Source organism: Agelaius tricolor, unplaced genomic scaffold (genome assembly GCF_023055355.1).
Source record: "Agelaius tricolor isolate 1412-34295 unplaced genomic scaffold, bAgeTri1.0.p SCAF_4, whole genome shotgun sequence".
NCBI classification, from domain to species: domain Eukaryota; kingdom Metazoa; phylum Chordata; class Aves; order Passeriformes; family Icteridae; genus Agelaius; species Agelaius tricolor.
Window position 1 is genome coordinate 30249924 of NW_027269264.1, and position 21947 is coordinate 30271870.

Below are 21947 nucleotides of genomic sequence, written 5' to 3' on the forward strand. Positions count from 1 at the left end.
TTGCAGAGAGATGACATTTAATTTAAACAGAAACAGTATATTTGAGACAATGTTCTTTATTCTAAAATACATAGCTAGGTGCAATACTTAACAAATTCAGAAAGAACTCAAGGTTATCTTGGAACGGAGACTGACTGGTAATAAAACTTGGAAATAACTAGAAAACCCAGTATGAAGGAGATATCATTCTCATTGGCTGAGAGGAAGCAAAGACAGGCTGGATCAAAATAGCCACAAGTGCCATGACTAAAAGTTGTGCAGAATGTCCCAAGATAAAGCTATTAAAACACAAATTTTAAGCTGCCGCTGTCCTTCCCCTTTTTCTCTTTAGGCAAAATTTTAGTGAGCAGGAGCACTCTGGCACTATTGGTAGGAATTCCAAATAGCTAAAGGACAAGGGGGATAGAAGGCAGTTCTAAAAGACGAAAAGCTGAACTACAGTTGAATTCTGACATTGTTTTAAAGATTGAGCAAGGATAACTTCAAAGGACTACAACCAAAAGAAAACATGTAAAGACCACTGGATCAACAAGATATTATAGAAAGCAGAAAACAAAAAAATGAAAAGAAAAAGCCACCCTAAAACTCACTGCACAGTAATTATATTTTGTATATACAAAAATAACCAAAATCCCAACTAGTGTTACAAGACTTGAAAAGCTTTTAGAGTAAACTACAAAAAAAATGTGTGTTAACATAAACAAATCACTAGTCAGGTTACTCTCTTTCAAGAGAGAAATCTCATCTTCCTACACTAGGATGGACTGCTGCTCTCCTATATGGAGAAAAGAGGAGACAGCACTTCTTGTCAGTCACTAGTATTCTCTCCACACAGTGACAGCTTTAATCTTTTAAGTGAGACCACCAGAGACTTTATCAAGGACAGGCCAGTCAAAGACTTGAAACAGCACACTGTCTTCCAAATTATCTGATAAGAGTTAATGAATAAAGTAGATTATACAGAAGTAAATAGTTAAAAGAGATTCTCCATGCTCTGTTTGATACACATTTTATGTGAAAAACACATCAGACAACAGACCCACTGAAAAGCAAACAGATCTATTTAAATGAAGCAAATAATCTGAGCAGTGACTGATGACTATTCAACATATGCACTTGTTTATTACAGGAAAATAAGGAGACTTCTCAGAGTCTAAATAGATTGTGTTGAGTGTGTGGCAATGCTTTGCATAAGCAATACAGTGAGAAAAACTGGAAGGACAAAAATTACTCTTTTTAGGGGCATATCCTTATGACTTAAAATCACAAAAAGGAAGGGTTAAATTTTAAACAGTCACCAAAATTAAAATTTACAACTTCAAACATTTTTCTTTTTCATGTCATATCGTAAACCTCAGCTTTCTACTGGTATAGGCATCTTACATTCAATTTCTGCTTTTACAATCTTCTTCAAAATTGTTATTTTATAATTTTATAAATTCTTTTTGTGCTTTTTTGCCCAGTGCAAGAACACACAGGGTAAGCACTTCAAAGAGGCCTATTTCTGATTGCGTTAAGGGATGAAGGAAAGACAGGAAAACAAGAAAAATAGCCATCAAGGCTAGAGGAAAAAACTGGATCAAACATTTTGCATGGTTAAATTTTTTGTGGATCCATATTTAGTATATACATGCAAATGCACATATAGTTGCATATATTGTAACTGTTACTGTAGCACTTCAACAATCACTGTGGGAATGTTTAAGAAAGATTATTCTCAACGCTAACGATTCCAAAATTTATCTCAATATACCCTCCCACTGCTGACAGTTTAGCAGGTGTTCTATTACAACAAGCAGCAGTTCAGCTGCCACCTGGTAGGCGTAGGCTGACTTATCAGCATTCAGCACATTTCCACTCCTATCACTTTGAGCCATGAGAGATCACAGCCTGGTTCTCTATATTCACTTTCTCACTGAATCCCATTAATTACAATTACATTTGGGTACAGTCTGCTTCCTCCGAAGACTAGGTGATAGAACCAAACTTAAATATTTAACTGTTTGTAGCACTTTTTTTTCTTTCCCCCTCCTACCTTTTAGAGGATTATTATCATCTACATTGAAATACAGTAATAATCAAGACACCAAAATACAAAGATCAACTGCCTTACCCCACCTCAAATGTGTCATACTGAAAAAAAGTATGCTGACAATCTGCAATATGCTACTTTAAACACCAACCACTGAAAATTATACTGTTCAGAGTAATGTTCTGTAAATTCAAAACTATAAATATGGTTATAAAACCATCCAGCTTGGAAAGTTTCACCTGACAATTCATGATAAAGCACAAGGCTATGAAGGGAATATTTACCTATATATTACAAAAACTGAATGCAGCTACATTTCCATATGATAATAAATCATTTATAAAACAAACTACTTCTTTTATCAGTAATTTATTCAAAAAAGCTTGCTTTCCGAGGCAGGCAATATCATTCTAAATGCCTCCATTTCTTCAATTTTACACATAGGTTGACTTAAGCATGAAAAGTGAAGTGATGTTCCAAAAAGGCATAAACACATCTGCGTCTTTATCCCATCTATGTTGCCAATAGGATTGATAACAGAGATGTCCCAGTTCTTGCTGGGCATGTCTTACACAGCCTTCTCTGCTCCCCTCATCATTCCACCGGTGAGGAGAATGGGGGTGCACAAGAAGTTGGGAAGGGACACAGCCAGGACAGCTGAGACCATGGTATCCTGCTCAGTACATGACGCTGGGAGAAAAAGAAGGCAGGGCAATGGTTTGGAGTGGTGACATTTGTCCTGCCAAGTCACTGTTATGCGTGACAGGGCTCTGCTTTCCTGGGAATGGCTGAACACCTGCCTGCCCATGGGAAGCACTGAATTAATTCCTCGTTTTGCTTGGCTTCTGTGAACAGCTTTCCCTTTCCCTATTAAACTGTCTCTGTCTCAATCTCAAAATACAAGTTTTCTACCTTTTATCCTTCCAGTTCTCACCCCATGCCACCAAGGAGGAGTGAGTAAGCACCTGTCAGGCGTCTAGCTTCCAGATGGGCAAAAATGGACATAAAATAGTATTTTCTTTTTTTATTTCCTTTTTTTAATACTATTGGAAAAACATCAACTAAACCAGACAAGATGCACTGTATTCTCCTGTATTTTTGGCCAGGGAACAAGTTAAGCAAAGTTTGTACACACACACCCACATCATATCAATAAATAAATAGCACATATACAAAAACAGAAAACACAATAATAAGCAAGGTGTGTGGCAAGGATAGTTTACACGACCACATTGCAGTGGGAATAAACTGAGAAAAAATGTATATTGCCTGGTTTTTCTGAATAAGTTAAAACAATCTGAACAACGGGAAACCAGGAATCATAGCCCTTTAATGATCAAAAGCCTTTTGAAAACTCAGTATTAAAATAAAGAGATATTCTGGCAGGGGACTTTCCGAATCAAGTTCTAGTCTTCTTAGTAGGTTTACAGAACTCCAGAATTTAAAACTTTAGAATTTACAAAATGTATAAATAAGTGCACTTAAAAATAAAAGCAATGCATTGAAAATATTTTATTAGCTGGCACCTACATGAAGTTCAAAGTGAAAAACAATTAATACAGAAAATCTTGGAGAAAGCAAAAGAAACTGAATATTTCAGATGTTTTTAAAAGCAGCTATGTCTTAAATTCATCCACAAAGAAGAAAGAGAGGTATTCTTCTCAGTTTCTGTTTGTATAATGTGCTTATCAAACATTTATTCTGCCAATTAAAATATATTTTAAATTAAGTAACAGTCCTTTTGGCTTTATTCCACCTTAAACCTTTCAGACCCTTATAATGATAAAGTTACATTTAACTGCCTCAGAAAAGCAACATACAGACAAAGAAATACTCGTGTTAAAATATTACGTATACAACTTAACAAAGTGAGTTAAGAAGTGTTTCAGTCAACAGAAAATCACATCCAAGTTACCATGGAAATAAATTAAAAATAAGAAATTTTGGCAATGTCTTAGAAAAAAAAATCACAGAAATGCTGTCATGGCTACAAGTGTTTAACGCTAAAACTAAAACTATTAGAAGTTTTAACACATTTTCATGCAGCCACTATCTAAAAACAAATTAAAATTTTCTCACCTTTACTATAACAATGTTTATACTAAACACAATGTAACCCAATTCATAAAAGTAGAGTTTAAAAAGAAACATTAATGTACCTTGTCAAAAGGAATTCCATACTTTTTCAATATTGAGGGAGAAATCAGAGTCATCTTGTGGCGCAGAAAAGCATCACATCCTTGAGAGCTGCTCGGAAAGAACCCTAATAAGGCAAGAAAAGCAAAGCTGTACATCTTTTCATTAAATCAAATAAGAAATCTTTGTAATATTTTTCAATATTTAATATTGTTTAAACTTGCTTTAGAATTTTTTACCATGTCACTCTTAGGTTCTGAGAGATTTCACAAAAATCAAATGCACCACCTAAGTTTTTCAACTGCTTTCCAGGGGGAGGGGCTACAGGGTCTTCCTTGTTTGTTAAGACGTGAAGTAATAGAATAAATGCAGACCTGTACATGTAGGCATACTTTCTTACCCTTTAGAGAAATACATTGTTTCCGGAAGCTTTTTTTTATGTTAATGCTCATTCTGCACACATGAAAATCAATTGCAGTAAATAACTTTAGAAGGATTCCATGAAGACTAGGTTTACCTTGCACTTACAAACTATCCCTACAGTAAAGAAATACAACTTCCTAACTTTGTACAATCTGTTGTATTCCTCTCACATAAATGGTAGTTCATCATTCACAGAAGCACTTTAATTCTTAGAAAAACATGCTTACTCATTTACTAAAAAAAAAATCATTTTCAAACAACCATCTGAATTTTTTAATGCCTTGAGAAAAAGAAATTAACAATAATTTTCATTTAATTACATTTAATAATAATATGTAGCTTTCTCTCTAATGTTAGATTTAATTTCTTCACTCTGGTGAATTATATATTATGTCCACTAATCACCCTAAAACTTCAGAACAATCTAAAAGTTATCCTATTATAGTTATTACATTCTATGTACATTCAATCTAGCACACTCACCAGTACTGGAAGAACAATATTTTTCTGATTTCTCAGAAATTAGGTTAAGCAGCACTTAAAGAGCAAAAGTATAATGCAGACTTGTGCTGGTCAATGTACTAAGAAGCCTGTTAAGCTGCCCCGAGATCAAATTTTACTAAAATTCATCATTCTTATATTTTTTTCTCTCACCAACAAGAAGCATGGAATTCTTTACTCTTTCTTTGAATTGCAAATAATGTTTTAAGTTTCAAAAAGTACTATTTGATAGGTACAGTTATATATATGTGGCTTCACTGACCAAAAGACAGTTAAAAAGAAACTAGCCCACAATTAGAGGACTCCAGCAAAAAAAATTCAACTAATTTTTTCACAATTAATGCCTATAACATAAATGATAGCAGTCAAAACTTAGAATCTACAGTTTCTGAGCATCAAGAAACCTGAGTCCTGAGCAGTATAATAACAGAAATACACGGGAACTTACTGTGAAAAACATGATTGCAAATGATACTTGAGATTTGCAGGAAGAGCTGGTATGAAAAGTAGCTAAAGGCTTAATTGCTAAAAGCAGAGAGTTTAACTGAATTTTCCTTGAGAAAACAAATTTTGTATCAAATTATGTTACTGCAATATGCTTAATTAGTTCAACACAAGATGATACAAAGCAAATGATGGGCAGACATCCAAAAGTTAAGTTGTACCATTCCAGCTCCAAGAGACCAGACATAGCTGTGACAAGTCCAACCAGAAGGCAGGCTTGTTGCTGAATTCCAAGAAAGTTGCAGATAACACAGAGCATCAGAACACAACCTGCTCAAAATCCACTACTAGAAATTTACAAGAGAACATTTGCTGTGGTTACAGAGCCCTCATAGTGAAATCGAAGTGCAGCCTACACATTCTGTACTGTTATAAAATATCTTTTCACTTGTCAAAGTCTACACTTCTGCACACAAAATTTTCAGCCTCATTCATCTCATTTTCTCAAAGGAACTCCCCTTCAATAAACAAGGTAAGAAAGGAAGGTAGTATTTTAGTATTAAGTATTATATTTCCTCATTACAAGACTCTCTTTATCAGATCTTTTATCTGCCAGGCTAAATGTAAGTCACACAAGCTTTTCTTCCAGAAAATAAAATCTCTGTGGGAGAACTGGCTAATGGATGTAAAAAATGCTGAATAAAGGACTTTGCATTAGAAATATTATAAGACTCTTACAAAAACATTAAATGCAGGCCTATTCAAGATATGTCCACAACATTAAGAATCATTCTGAAATACCAAGCTGATGTTAAAATTGCAAATTAAAAGAATTACCATGCAATCCTGTATGTTTAGTGAAATCCCACTTTCAAAAGAAAAAATTCTGAAACCTATCTAGACTGTAAATACTTTTCAACTTCTGTAGCACATTCAGCTTTTAAGGGACACATGAAATTTTAATTTAACCACTAACACTAATCCATTAACTCTAAATCAGTTCTGCAAGAGCAGGTATTTTGTAGGAATTCACATGCAACCCCAGTTTCTTGGATGGTCTCTTGAGACATGGCAGACCTATATCCTATTCATTCCTTGGAAACTACTACAAAGAAACAAAATAAGAATTCAAAACAATTACTTCATAGAAGCCAATGAGAAATAATCAGAGTGCAGGGTAAAACTGAATAAGGTTGCTCATTGATTTATGTCAATAAGAAAAAGACCATCAAATTGAAAATTCTCCAATGCATGATTTACAGAAATACTGACATCCTTAACAGCTAGAGCAGAATTGGAAGCCTACATGGTAAGTATGTGATTCAATACCTGCTGGCCAAATGTTTGGGTATAAACAACTACAAGGAGAGAACCTTTATCCAAACTCAAGGTTCCTCTCAGCTTTTTAAAACCCTTATTTAGTTAGCCCAAGCAGCAACAGCAAAGAGTATGTGAAAGCATAGGCTTCAGACTGTGTCAACAAACAAAAACATGCCCTTGCAAGACTCTATATACATACTCTAACAGATAACATAGCCTAAAATCTTACCAATGTTATTTGTGCAAACAAAATTAAACTACTTCAGTAACAGCAACATCACTGGACTAGAGAAGACACATCCTTTGTCAATGCTATTCCACCTCAGCATGATCCTTCCACAGAATTTATAATCCAAATACATTCTAGAGAGAAGTCAAGGCCTTCTCATCTTTGGGCAAAGGTAGAAGCAGTGAGCACTCACCTTCTTAGCCATGGAAGGATATAGAACATAGTTTTAAAAATAAGTTCAAATCTTTAAATTATTGAGGGACAGTGAGCATTGCTACCTGGCAGTCTCATTTTTCCTTTCCACCGTGAGAGTGTCTTTCCAACATATCACACACAGCTCATATCAGATGACCACATCAATATCATACCTATCACTCAGGCAAACTGAAGTGGATTGCGCTCCACTCCCTGGTTGATTAGCATTTTCAAGATATTTGGAATGCTCCTCTCTGCTTCTAAGAATATGCCCATAATGTTTTCAATTACATTGTCCAGCTAAAATCACATATGCACAAATTACAATACCATTCTCAGAAGTGTAATTCTAAACTCCATTGGACTGAGCAGATTGGTTTGCTGTATTTTACCTTGAATGATCAAGGAAATAATAACTTGGTCACTAATAGTCATTATTTAATGACATCCACATAAAATCATATTCTTAGGGAACTTTCAAATCAAATCCTGACCAATGCAATTAATGAAGCTACACACCCTATAATTTTCAACACTTCCTTACTCAAGACTTCACCTGAAATTTAAAGGCGCTGTATTTCTCTTTAATATTATTCAAAATAATGTATAATCATAAAACTCACAATATAAGGAAAAAAACCCTAAATTGCAAATTTATTTAATGTTGTTTAATGTTAATGAAAGTAAATACAAATCAAATTAACATAAATAATCTCAAGTTATGATTATTTATTATTTATGCAGGCCTACATTTAAATGACTTATACAAAATATTAATAATTTGCAGATCAGTACTATCAAAACAATGGCAGAGATTACAGAAATACTAAGTTTCCTAGTAGTTCTCTTTTTAGATTTTACTTTGATAGGTATAAACTTTATATAATTTATTTAAATTATTTTGCCATGATCTGAACTAATTTGATTTAACTTTCTGTGTGAACATGAAAGAAATTTGGAGGGTAAGTCTGCATAACAACAACCATCACAAAGGAACAATGGCAATTTGTATTCTATACAAAGCTGAATACAAAAGCCACAAAGAGGCTTTCAAGTGGTATGAAACACAACTGTAGGTATGCCGAGATTAACATGTTCAAACCTTTATTATCTCTTAAATAAGACTTTTCTAACTTGACTAATTATTTGTCTGAGGAAAAGTTCAATTCTTCAACTCCTAAAGTTCTCACATTCAAGATCCTTAGAAGTTATGCAAGTTCTACTTCAAGTCTCATTTCAACAATTATTTTAATTTGCTTTCATATATAAAAGGTAGTGACCTGCATTAAAAAAAGTAATTAATACACCATAAAAAGCTTTGTACAACAACCATACATACTTACAATATATTAAACTTTACTTTAGTTTCTTCTTTAACATAATTGAACATCACAGATTGATGTCATCTCCTTTCTAAAACAGTTTCTGCATTCAAACAGTCTATTAAAAGATCTCCAAAATCTTTCAATACAGCATTTCTCATTTGCCACTCTGCCTCTATTCTCTTTATTTTCTAACCCCTTTTGTGAAACAAAAAATCATTTAAGAATACCATGGTATTGCAGATTAACATAACAACACGTATAAAAATTGCAGTTAACAGCTCACTTGAGATTTTTATTACATTTATGTCTACATAAAATTGAAAAAAAAATCTACATAAATGAGAAAGCAGCTGAAGGGCAAAATCAAACTGTTGTCTTTATTAGATGCAAGTCTAATGTCTTTCAGACAAAGCATTTGTAGCCGCCACAGTCAATCAAGATTTCAATAGAAAGCAAAAATGAAAGCATTCATGCACAAAAGGCATGCGTTGTAATTGTGATATGCAGACAAGATAATGGAAAATATTCTAACCTTCCTTTAATTTTATGTATCAACTCCTGCCTTGACTTACACAATCTGTCACTTTTAATGTATTATTTTATTATTTTAATTATTTAGGAGCTTTCAATTAATTCAGTAGGCATCTGGTCATCAGAGCTAAACTTCCTGAAGAAACTACTTTCCTTTTCCTCCAAATGTTGCACTCATGCAAAAATATTTTCCCTTCACGTGGTATTACGTACAAAGGTCTCAATTACACTATGTTTTATTAATGTTTTCTTTTAAGTGACTTGCAGCCATGCAGCTTACTTTATACTTTCATCTTTGTAAGATACCTTATATGAAACTGTATTTTAGAAGGCACCAGCTGCAAAGTAGATCACAGCATGGAAACAATAAGAAATGGTAATTTTCAGTTAAAAAAAAAAATCCATTGTTTTTATTGTTCATCATTGTAGTATCTTCTACATTCCATTCTCAGCTATTAGCTGGACCGAAAATATGGAAACAATCTACTCACAGAAAAATATCCCAGACTACATTAAAATTAAATACTGAAAACTTAGTTTCACAGAATACATTCTTCAACATTACCTAACTCACCTATCTTACATTGCTGCTACAATAATAATCTCCTGATGAGTACATAGTTTTCCTACACAAATCTAGTTTCATTCAGTAAATGTAATAGAATAGACACTATTTGAAATTTTATCATCTCTGTTCAGTATCTGATTCTATGATTTGTTATTTGCTATTCAAAACACTGAAATAAAAAGAATTAAGTTATGATCATAAGCATGACTCATTAAGGAAGTTTTCCACTCACCCCACAGTTCTTTGCAACTTATACTAAAATAAAATTAAGAGCAGGTTAATTCTTACTTCTGTGGAGATGCATCCTATGCTGACTAGCACCCGGACATCAAGACACTGTTCCCCCAGTAAAACCTCTCTCTTTCTGGAAAGAGTGGTCTTGGAGATTTCCATTTCTCTGACACTTAATGTTTGATTTCTATAACAGTATTAGGTCACCATCAGCAGTAAGAGGGCTGTCTGCACCTTCAGGCCAGTTTCTTTTTTCATGTATCTCCAAAAGTTACCTACTTCCTGAATTTGTATAGGTTACTCCAATATCTACAGAAATCAGGGTATTTCAAGGAAAGAAGAAGCTTTTTTTTTGTCTAAAACAGATAATAATACCATGCCTCAGTACCACTTCATTTTTAGAAATGAGTGAACAAGGGTTGCTTTAACTGCCCATCCTTTTCCCTCACTCTGAAAATAAAGAAAAATTTGATGCATTCAATGCACTCATTACAGTACATCGAAACTTGAATGGTTTTAGAACACTGCACAGCTGTTAACAAGCAATATGAAATTTACTGTAAATGACAAAGCAGCCAAAAAATATAACATGCAAAGTCCATCGACCCAAAGATCTTACTCCCATCAAATGTAGAACTGTGTATAGAGAAGTGTTTACATACAGCAGGAAAAGTCGGCTTCCTCTGACTGATTTAGTAGCAAATAGTTGCTGCTCCAAGATTCTGAAGGCCAGAGGCAGTTCCTATGCTCCTCTAACATATTTCTGTGCCACTGAGCTCCAATCTTGCTCAGGATTCCATGAAAATTTTAGAATCAACCAGGGAGAGTAAGGAATGCATGCTGTGAAATAAACTTTAGGCAAACTTTGAACCTGACAAGATACTTCATTTGGAGTCTCTACATACACTGGAAGACTCAATGAACAACTTTTCATGTTGCCCATGTCAGTCATCACAAGTCTTTACCATATTCCCTTCCCTTTATTTACACTTCTACTAATTGAAAAGTTAAGAGTTTACTATCAAGTATGAAAAGAAAAAGGCAATTTTTTCAACAGTCTTAGTGTCTCTCTCTGAAAATTTTCCAATTCTCTACTTCTTTTACTGTTTTATCATTTCTTGTAAAATTAAATTATTGAATCATCTTAAGTCAGCATCTATTGCCGAGCCTACAAGTTCCAATTAGTTTACCAGTGAAAAACAAACAGTGTTTAGATTTCTATACTTTGCATTGGGAAAAGAAACTGGAAAGCAAAGAAAACAACTGATAACTTTTTCAAATGAAGCTATGACAAAATTTAGGAATAGGAAATGTAATTATTCAGGTTGAAACGTTTTCCTGAGACATACTTTTAAGACTGGAAGTTCACAGGTCTTTACTTTCATATCTTTAACTGTAATAGTTCTATAATAGCTCAGAAAAAGAATCATATACCCATATACTGAAGAAAAAAATTAGTATGAAAACAAAATGTACACAAACTTTCAGAATTTTGTCCTGATACACAAGATCTAATTATGAACTTTCAATAGCATTCCTTTCCTGTCATTCCATTTCATTAAGCACTCCATTCCATAATTCCTTTAATAGTTCTTAGCAAGCTATAAAACATGGGCAGCCAGGCCAAGAAACATCCCTAGTTATTCCCTTGTTCATAATTTGCACTCTTAATTCAGAAACAAAAATAAAGGTGTAGTATTACTGAAGAGAAAATAAATTACTGACTTAGAATCGTTCTACAGACTAGTGGTTTTTATCCCTTAGTCCTCAACCTTACAACCATATCTCTGCTCCTTCTCCCGAACATTTCTGCCACCTTGTTTGACAGGAAATGTGTTTTTTGGGATGCTGTGTTTGGGCCAATGGATATTCAGACTTTAATATTGGCATTTAACCTGGCCATTTAGGACATGGACACGCCTCTGAGAACACGGGGTTAAAAGCAGAGCTCTCCCCTGGGAGGGTCCTTTTGGGTTTCGGTGGGAAAGAGTTCGGGTCTCTCCCCCGGCCCAGCTGCTGGCTGGGCAGGGGGAGGGGAAAGCCATGAGGCCGGGAGAGGTAGGCCTGAGCCTGGGGGTGGAAGGGTGGAGCAGAGAGACTGGGAGCCATCGAGCAGCCCCAGCTGAGAGACACAGAGAGAGAGAGAGAGAGGGAGAGGGAGAGAGAGAGAGAGAGAGAGAGAGAGAGAGAGAGAGAGAGAGAGAGAGAGAGAGAGAGAGAGAGAGAGCCGCTGCCTGGGACTGTAACCTTGAGACTGGATAAACATGGGCCTGTGCCGGCAGCACGGCTGGGACGGAGAAGAAGGGGGGGTGCAGCCGGCCGCTTGTAGGAGCTTTTAACCCCTTTTTCGGAGAATGAGAACTTTACAGACCATTGACCTTTCCTAGAAGAAAGATAGAGTGGAAGATGAGGAAGGAAATGTGCAAGTGTGAGAGAGGTCTGGGCAAGCGAGAGATAGTGGAAGAATAGAGAAGAATCCTAGCGGGAAGAGATGATGGAGTGGCTTTTGCTGGACTCTTTTTGTACAGCCATGGACAGAACCATGTTCCTTGTGACACAGAGACTGCATTCTAGGGGGAGGCAATGGCCACAGAACCAAGAGGGTTCAGTGTCGGTGCCCCTCGGCCCCAGGGGGTGAAAAAATATGGGGGAGACAGGTGTCCCAAAGGAGAGATTGTGGGGACAGGTGTCCCAAAAGAGAGACTGTGCCTTTTTGGGATCGGGACAAGGCATCCTTAAGAAGACAACCCTAGAAGCAGCTCTGGTCCATGTTCAGTGGTGAGAGCACTGGACATGAAAGGAAGAGGTCACAACGGCAGATGTACTCCGGGCAGTGCCACAAGTGACACGGAAACACGCGAGGCTTCAGCTGTGTTTCCAGGGGAAGCCCATGGTGCAAGAAGGACTCCTCTCCTCTTGATGAACTGAGGATTGATTGTCTGAAGGGTGGTTTTGGAACAAGAGTTGGTGATTTGGGGAATAGATGTATTGTATTGGAAATTTGGTGGGGGGAGGAGGAAATGTATTTGTAAGGTTTTCATTTTCCCTGTGTGTTCCTTTTATCTATAGCTGTAGTGTCGTTAATAAAGTTTTGTTTTCTTTTCTTCCTAAGAGAGAGCCTGCTTTGTTTATTCCTGGTCACATCTCACAGCAGAAACCAGGGAGAAGGTATCCTCATGGGGGCACTGGCATTGTGTCAGTGTCAAACCATGACACACCTCTAAACGGCAAAAGCCAAAATGCTTCAGCTAAAGTGGATCTATATGCCTGCTCAATAGTCAGCAAGCTGTAAACAAATAAGACTTAGTGTTTCTACACTTTGTCTGCTTACCCCTTCACAGAGGCAATAACCAGGACTCTATCCCTCTACCCAACCATCAACTTTGATGAAACTTTTGGAGACTCATCTGTCTTCAATAATTCTTTCTCTGTATCAAATTTGGGTAAAAAGATTCAAAAAGTTGCTGATGAAAAGAAGCTAGAACAAGAAAGAGCAAGGGCACAGAGGAGACAAAAATATTAGCAATGAAAAGCTAACGAATAACAAAATATTAAGCCTCATTTTCATAAGTTTCACCAAGCTATAAGTGGCAGTAAAAAAAAAAAAAAAAAAAACACACACCAAAGAATCACTTCAATTCTTAATTCCTCAGGGCAATAATCTTGTGTGACTTTTATGTGTCTACAGTATTAAGTAATAAAACACTAGGTGAGTCAAGAACAATTTTTCTCACTTTCCTCAACCCTCAAGGGCTGTCCTTCAAACACCATACATATGAAAATATTGGAAATCCTACCTTGAGCTAGTCTTTCAAGCCGTTTCCCATGCTCTGGAGGAATAGCATACCTAAAATTGACATAAAGAAAAGGATGAAATGCTTAAAGACATAATTACTACATAATGACTAAAAGTCATCATTCATGTATGATAAATATCTAAGTATACAGGAGTCAAAAAGATTGAAGGCTGAAAAATTGTACAGAAAAAAATATACTAACATCTAAGGAAAAAATACAGACATTGAGTTTTGGGGGTACAGAGGTTTGAGGAAAACTTAGCTTAGTTCTAGTTTAAATATTGTATTATGTAGTTCCAAAATGTTACATTCACTATTTAAAGTCACATACATTGACAATATTTAAATATTATTACATCACCACAATTTTAAAAGAAACACACACTTTTATTTTTCTTAATAAGATGAAAAAATGTAAAATAAGTCTAATTTCACAGAATCACAGAATTTCTAGATTGGAAGAGACCTTTAAGATCATCGAGTCCAACCCATGTTCTAACACCTCAACTAGATCATGGCACCAAGTGCCACATCCAGTCTTTTTTTAAACACATCGAGGGATGGTGACTCCACCACCTCCCTGGGTAGATGATTCCAGTATTTGACCACTCTTTCTGTGAAAAACTTCATCCTTAATTCTAGCCTGTATCTCCCTTGGCGCAGCTTGAGACTGTGTCCTCTTGTTCTGTCTGTTGTTGCCCGGAGAAAGAGACCAACCCCCAGTTCACCACAGTCACCCTTCAGGAAGTTGCAGAGAGTGATAAGGTCACCTCTGAGTCTCCTTTTCTCCAGGTTAAACACCCCCAGCTCCCTTAGTCGTTCTTCATACGGCTTGTGTTCCAAGCCCCTCTCCAGCCTCGTTGCTCTCCTTTGGACACGCTCAAGCATCTCAACGTCCCTCCTAAACTGAGGGGCCCAGAAGTGGACACAGCACTCAAGGTGTGGCCTCACCAGTGCCGAGTACAGGGGAAGAATGACCTCCCTGCTCCTGCTGGCCACACTGCTCCTGACACAGGCCAGGATGCCTTTGGCCTTCTTGGCCACCTGGGCACACTGCTGGCTCATGTTCAGCCGACTGTCAACCAGCACGCCCAGGTCCCTTTCCTCCTGAGCACTGTCCAGCCACACTGTCCCCAGCCTATAATGCTGCAGGGGGTTATTGTGGCCAAAGTGCAGAACTCGGCACTTGGACTTATTGAACTTCATCCCATTGGATTCTGCCCATCCATCCAACTGTTCCAAGTCCCTCTGCAAAGCCCTCCGTCCCTCTAACAGATTGACACACGCTCCCAGCTTAGTGTCATCTGCAAATTTGCTAATGAAAGACTCTAAACCCTCATCCATGTCATCAATAAAATTTCTCCAAGTTTAATTTCTCTGAATCTCAGCATGCTTTACAAGAAACTAGGGTTCAACAGAAAAATATGAGCATTAAAAATCTCATATTCCTACAGCAAAAGCTGTGGAATAAAACTTGCCCATGTAGAATCATTACAATTAGAGTTTTAAAACATTATAGAAATAGACTTTCTTTAATTTACAGAATTGTACATATCTTAGAAACCCACTGTTCTTACAATAATCTAATTTTTTTTTTAACTCCACATGCTGTCTGCAACAATTCAGCAAAAAAAACCAAGGAACATATTATTTTTAATGTTTACTGCAGCCAAAAAATAGAAAACTACTGAAAAGTTGTTTTATTTCTGCTTCTCTTTGTTATTAACATATTTACTGCACTTCATGGACTTACTGAATATTTTAATTAGGATTTATTATTGACTTTACCTGCTTTAATTTGTGATATAATAGGATTTTGTTTCAGTTATATGTTGCAATAACACTGGATTGAGTCTTCTCTATTAAAAAAATATGATTCAGAAAAGAAGGAAATGTATATTCAGCTGTACATTATTAAACTAAGTAAAAATGTAGCCTTTTACTACACTGTGAACACATTTCATTCATCAGCCTTGAAAAATCACTCAGAAAAACAAGCATTAAACATCCAACTACCTCAAGTTATTTGCATACACACTAAAATTCTACAGTTTTGCTCTATTACAACTGAAATACCTGCATAGAAGGAAGACCAGTGCATAAGTCAGTGCTCTGTAAGATAAACACATGCCCACTGACAACCCATTCCAAATGGTATTCAGCAAACAGACTTTCAGTTTACTATGCTCAATGTTTGCAGTTTTAATCAGAATTTTGCTGTCTCACAAAAATGCACTTTGTTTCTCTCCATTTGTACTTCCAAAGTGTTTTTCACTCCATATTACAAACGGCCCAGTGTATCCATAGCAATCTAAACTATATGTTTGCCATCCTTCACACTCCATCAGAGAAAAATGCTGTGTATTCACATAATATACTGTACTGTATGTCTTTAAATACACAACTCCAGAAAGCAAAACATGAACAGATAGTGTTTAAGTCTAACAAAAAACCTCAAAACTAGATACTGTACTTTGCTTTGACTCTACGTGAACTGATGTTCCTCCTAAAATGTTGCTCCTTCAAAAGAACACATTATACAATTCAATAATAATATGGATCCACATGCTTCCATTTGTACATATAAACATGTAAATATTACAAAAATACAGAAGTCAATTAAGCTCTCCGTAAGTCTTCTGGAAAGACAGTGCATGCTTAACTGGACCTACAGCTATTTATTTAGCTAATCCAAAATTACAAAGAAATATAATACATTAAATGCAAATGTATGATGAAAATGTATTTTCATCATAGTCTTCACTTGAGTTGTACGGTAACATCTGCTACTCAATCCTTTACTTCTTTACTTTCTGCTGAAATTGCTTGTTCCTCACAGCTAAGACACGGACAAAGGAATGGAGACAGACAACCCTTGGTACTATGACACATTATGAGTCCCAAAGTCACTCTCGAGAACCGTTCAGGCTTGATTCCTAACACCATTTATTAGAAAACTGAGCTTAGCACATGTGCACCTGCCTTTCATGATGAAAGACATGAATCTTGCTGGATTCTTGGTCTACTCTGCATTAAACAAAAAGCTCCTCAATCCAAATGACCTAGTCAGAGAAATAAAAATTATTCATCCTTAATCTCAACAGCTAGCTTATATGAGAATTGAACAGTTAAAAGCTCATAGAAAAATATCTTAATCTTTTGTTCATCTTTCTTTTAGCCACATTACTAAACAGCCATTAACATTTGCTTGACTTCTCATATAATAAGGTTAAGTCCAGCGACCTCCAAAGCAAATGCAATGGTAAATCACTAAGAGGCAAAAAGAGTGTTTCTTGGATAACAAGCAAATAAACAGACAAAAAGTTAAGAAAAGACAAAAGGGGAAATGATGATGCTGAGTATTGGAATGTTAGGGGATACAAGATAGATTATGAACTTTGGACCTGGTTAACATAAGAGGTTTGATAACACAATGCCTTGGCAAAAGAAAACTGGAACTTTGAAAATTAGACCTGGATTGCAAGAAGATTAAATCAAACGGGTTTACTGGAAAAAGAAAATCCCATTAAACTCTGCAAGCAAGAGATGTTGTTAAATGCATAATTTTGTGTATGTGATTTCAACCTAACCATTGTAGTACACATTACTAGTCTCCCTGAAATAGTATATAAGCATTTGTATCCCACAATAAAATCAGATTCTGATCACCAAGTCAGCCTCCCTGTCTCTTTCTATTGCCGACAGCTAAGTAGATTTTCATTTTATTAGTTCACAAAGGCATACCTGGTAACGCATAAAGAGTCACCATTCATTGATACTCATACTACAAGGACAGAAAAAATATAGTACATATTTACCAAGTATTGTTTATAAACATCTTCTGAAATATGTCTTAGTTCAGCAGATCAAGAGTACTGGCAACAAGTTTAACTACAAATAAGTAATAAATCTTAAATTTATGTCATTAACTTGTAAATAATTTTTATATATATGTTTTCAAGATTAATGCTTCTTCTCAGTCGCATCAAAACCAACAAATTGTTGCTTTACTGTGCAAAAACCGCTTAGCCAACCAAGATGATTATCAGACAAGCAGCCTTTTCTATCCACCCAATCAATCATTCTCATGTCAGTGACCAGAAACAGAATGTGAAACAATTTGAGTTCCATTCTTCCAAAGTCAGGTGTATGCAGATAATGGTTAATAGCATAAATTTCAAGCAAATTTAGTGTGATGCTTAATACTTAATCAAACTATGCTTAATATTTAACCAAGCTACTTCTCCAAGTCCCATGTTATAGATTGACAAGGTAAAAACAGCTGATGATTTTTCCTGCAGATTGGTATTTTTAAAATTCAAAAGCTGCAAACCCATAAAATGTTGTTATAAGTAAATATCATCAGTTTTTTCAAAATGAACTATATTAATTGGTTTTATAATTGGCAACAGACAACTTGCGAACATTCACGGTACATCAAAATAATGCTATCTAACTCCAGGCATTGAGCTCAGAATCCCTTTTATAAGCTACTGATTTACTTTATTATCTATTTAGGTGGTTCATCTTTATTATACATAAACCTGATACATAACTTTTTAAATTATGAACAGATTTAAATTTCATAAACTTAATTTAGGAAGTTAATACTTTTTTTTTGTTTTGAGATGGGAAATGCAAAAGTCTGTTGCCACCTAAAAATGCTCCTATTTAATCTAAATATTTTAAGAAACAAAATCCTCTTCCACAAGGGAAAACAAAACAAATAAACAAATAAAACTTCTCCTTTTCTTCTAATCCCTGACCAAAGTTCTTCCACTTTGTGAAGAACAATGAAACTAGCAAATGATTGCTCTGTTTCAAGCACGATAGTTCATCTGGATCTGCTGACAAACCGCTATATTATTTGATTACAGATAACTTTTCACAACCAGAATCTCTATTTGATTACAGTAATCTCTGTGACTCACAGTATTTCTAATTTTTATAACAGTTTTCAGCAAGAAGTCTGACTAATCCTAATGGAAGCTTTATACTTTAGTCCCATTTCTGCCATACAGGCTTGACTTCCCTGTAGTTTTCTGTGTTTATTTTGTTTTCTAGACATAGAACATAACTAGGAAACATGTCCATACCATCAGTGGGATGCACAACTCCTGCAAAGGTACAAAGACTTTCCCACTTATGCTGAACTTTGCATCACCTGGCCAGATTTTGACTACTTTTTGTCAGCTGCTGATCACACTGAAAGTTCTATTAATCCTTCCTCAGAAGGCCCTGTAAGGACCTAGCTGAGCCTTTCTAAATCCATTTACCTTATCACCATATTTCTTCTTAAATCATACAATGTTAGCATCAGTCTGAGTATGCTTTTCCTTCTTCCCCTTTTTTGTCTATAATTTTGTCTAAAACTAGTATCAGAATGCCATCCATTTTTATCCCATCATACTCATAACCCCATTACTATTTCCCCTGCTATTGCGATTCAAAATCTGAAAGCCTTCACACAAAATGTTTCAAAGACATCCACAACCCCTGCTGTGTAACTCTGTATCCTTCCTGATTTTTCCATCTCATTAAGCAGGATGAAAAGGTATTGATACACATTCTATACTGGCAAATCCATAAAAAAATATTCTAGTCACAGCAATCAAGAGGTAACTATAAGGTTGCTAAAAGTATAAATTTTATGCAACCTAGAGATCAGATTCCTTCCCCTCCTATATCCACTGAAATCACAAATAGAGCTCCTGAACCTAAATCCCTGATTTAGTTTGACTGTCACAATAGATTTATTTCCTCTTACAACCTAAATAAACTGTCAGGTTGAGTCTCACTCTTCTAATCCATCTAAATTTGGCTGTCTAAGCATTCTCTCTTTAACAATCTGGTCTCTTTTTCTTGATATAGTCACAAAGATGGAACTATCTCATCTTTCTGTAGCATTTATTCCTATTTACTTTATGACTGACCAACCCTGCAAGGCATTTTGTGATTTATGAAAGACATTACCAAACAGGAGAGTTTTTTTAACATAATGTATTGTCTCTTGTCATTTTTAGTCTTCAGAAAAGCTAGGAAGCAAAAACCAGATGGAATGTCACAGAAAACATACAAATTGATACGTAAATTATTGTTTGTATCACACTGCAAGTTTTAACTGTGCCCCTCACAAGGGAAAGTAAAAACCTAGTTCTTCGTGCAGAAGAGAATTCAGGCCTTCACCATCAGACATAAAAGGTGAACGAACTGAGTACAATACTTTAAAATATTAGTTTCTAAAGTAAAACAATTTATTCTCTATACATATTTTCTTCTTTAAAATAAAATAGGAAAAAACTGTCCAATTATTATTATATTTTAAATACCCACAGTGCCATGAAAATAATTACCTTCTGCCTGATTAAGAAAATCTTCCTTATATTCATTATTATTCTTCTTCAAGAAGATTTATATAATCTCAACACTTAAAAAAAATTCAACAGACTGTTTTTCACAAGTCAGGAAACCAGAACAAAGAGTAAGCCTTGCTTTCAGATACTTAATAAACCCAGAATTATTTTCAAAAAATGGGAATGTATTGCTCAGATTTTTTATTTATAAACTTATAATGTAAATTGAAGCATTATCCATATTTTACCCAAGGATATAGTACATATATTAATAGTATAATATTTCTTCTAGTAACAAAAATCTGATCTCTGCTAAGCATTAATTTTCAAGAGCACTTTAATAACTTAACATGACAAAATTCTTAGAAGTATTACACAAAACAAAAATAAATTATCTTAAGACCTATACTCCTGAAACAATAATTACAATAGAAAAAAAATTTAACAACAAATGCCAGAGTGAAGGAATTTTTAGTATTAGTAAGAGGTTTATAAATCCCATTACAAAAAACACCAATATCAAGAGATAACTGAATTAATAAGTCACACTACCAATCACACCAATGGTTTGTCTTGCTAATAATAGAACTTTTTCTAATAATAACTTTTTCTGAGAAACTGAGATATAAAATGAGGTAGCATTTTCAAGGTACCTTTCCCCTCAGAATGCAAAGAGAAAACTGCAGTAAAAATTCTTGCCTAATAGCAAGTAAATTTAAATCTCTTTCCAGTAAATATTTCCCTGCCATACTCAAATCTATTCTGACCTTGTATTATTCTATTTCAGGGCTTTTAGGTTCCTTCTTCTCTTTTAAGATATTTCTTCTCTAGCAAGTTAAGAAAAATCTATAAAATTAATGTATGTATTATGTTACAGATATTATGTGCTACATAAATATATACATAAACATCTAAACAGCTGTAATCCTTATTTTGTAAGTTATCAGACACAACTTCCTCCCATGTTTCATATGAGGCAGTCAATGAAGGAATTGGTATACATAACATAGAACTACAGCCTTCTCTCTGTAACACTTGAAGTAAAAGTGTGAATGATAAGATGCGATGCAAGTTAGCCTATGCCTAAACACTGCAGAAAGCTTCAAATTCTATAAAGACTGCTACAGCAGATAGACTCAGCTGCTAGCCACAAGTTCTAATTGTGACTCTCAGATGGAAATGGCAGTTCTTTCACAATTCAGAGAAAATACATTGCATGTTAGCTCTCTGAAAGACCAGTGCATCTGTCTTGAAGAACCACATGTACAACCAGTAAAATCAAAAAATATGTATTACTACTATGTATGTCAAGTTATATTGCTCCACTAAGGATCATCAAATCAGTTCAATTAAAGAGCAGAAAATATCTTCCATAAGTATCATAAGATTCAGCTCCTACCCCACTTTCTTGAAAAAAATACTATACTAATATCACATTAACACAACACATTTTACTGATAAATGAACTTTGCATGAATTATTACAGCATTCCTCCAGTAACAGAGACATATGTAACATGTGTAAATAAATCTTTAGCTGGTTTTTGTTCAACTTTTTTATAATGCTGCATTTCTTAAAAATATGGGCCAATGTGGTACAGAAAATGAATTTGTATCCACCACTATTTCTTCAAAATATGAAGAGACGGTGTTTAATGATTTTGTTCATTACAAGCATAAAAAGTATTGGTAAACTAGAAAAGCATTTATCCTGTTACCGACTCATACTTCCTTCAAAAATAATTAAAGAAGCTTTCCTAACTTTTTCCCATTGTATCTAAGGAATTGAGAGTTTAAGTTCTCTACTGATTGGAATTTCACAATATGCAGTGAGTTTTTCTTCAAACAGCACTTTTTAAATTC

General features: G+C 35.1%; 1 protein-coding gene across 5 annotated transcripts in view; it reads right to left on the reverse strand.

Moving 5' to 3' along the window:
* The window catches only part of KDM4C (lysine demethylase 4C), a 251603-nt gene that overhangs the window by 197694 nt on the left and 31962 nt on the right, over positions 1–21947 (reverse strand). For all 5 annotated transcript variants that reach the window (XM_071425053.1, XM_071425054.1, XM_071425055.1 and 2 more), the window contains 2 exons: positions 13733–13782; positions 4192–4295 (listed from right to left, as the gene is read on the reverse strand). In XM_071425053.1, coding sequence (XP_071281154.1) covers positions 4192–4295; positions 13733–13782 — 154 coding nt within the window. The remainder of the gene's footprint in view (positions 1–4191; positions 4296–13732; positions 13783–21947) is intronic.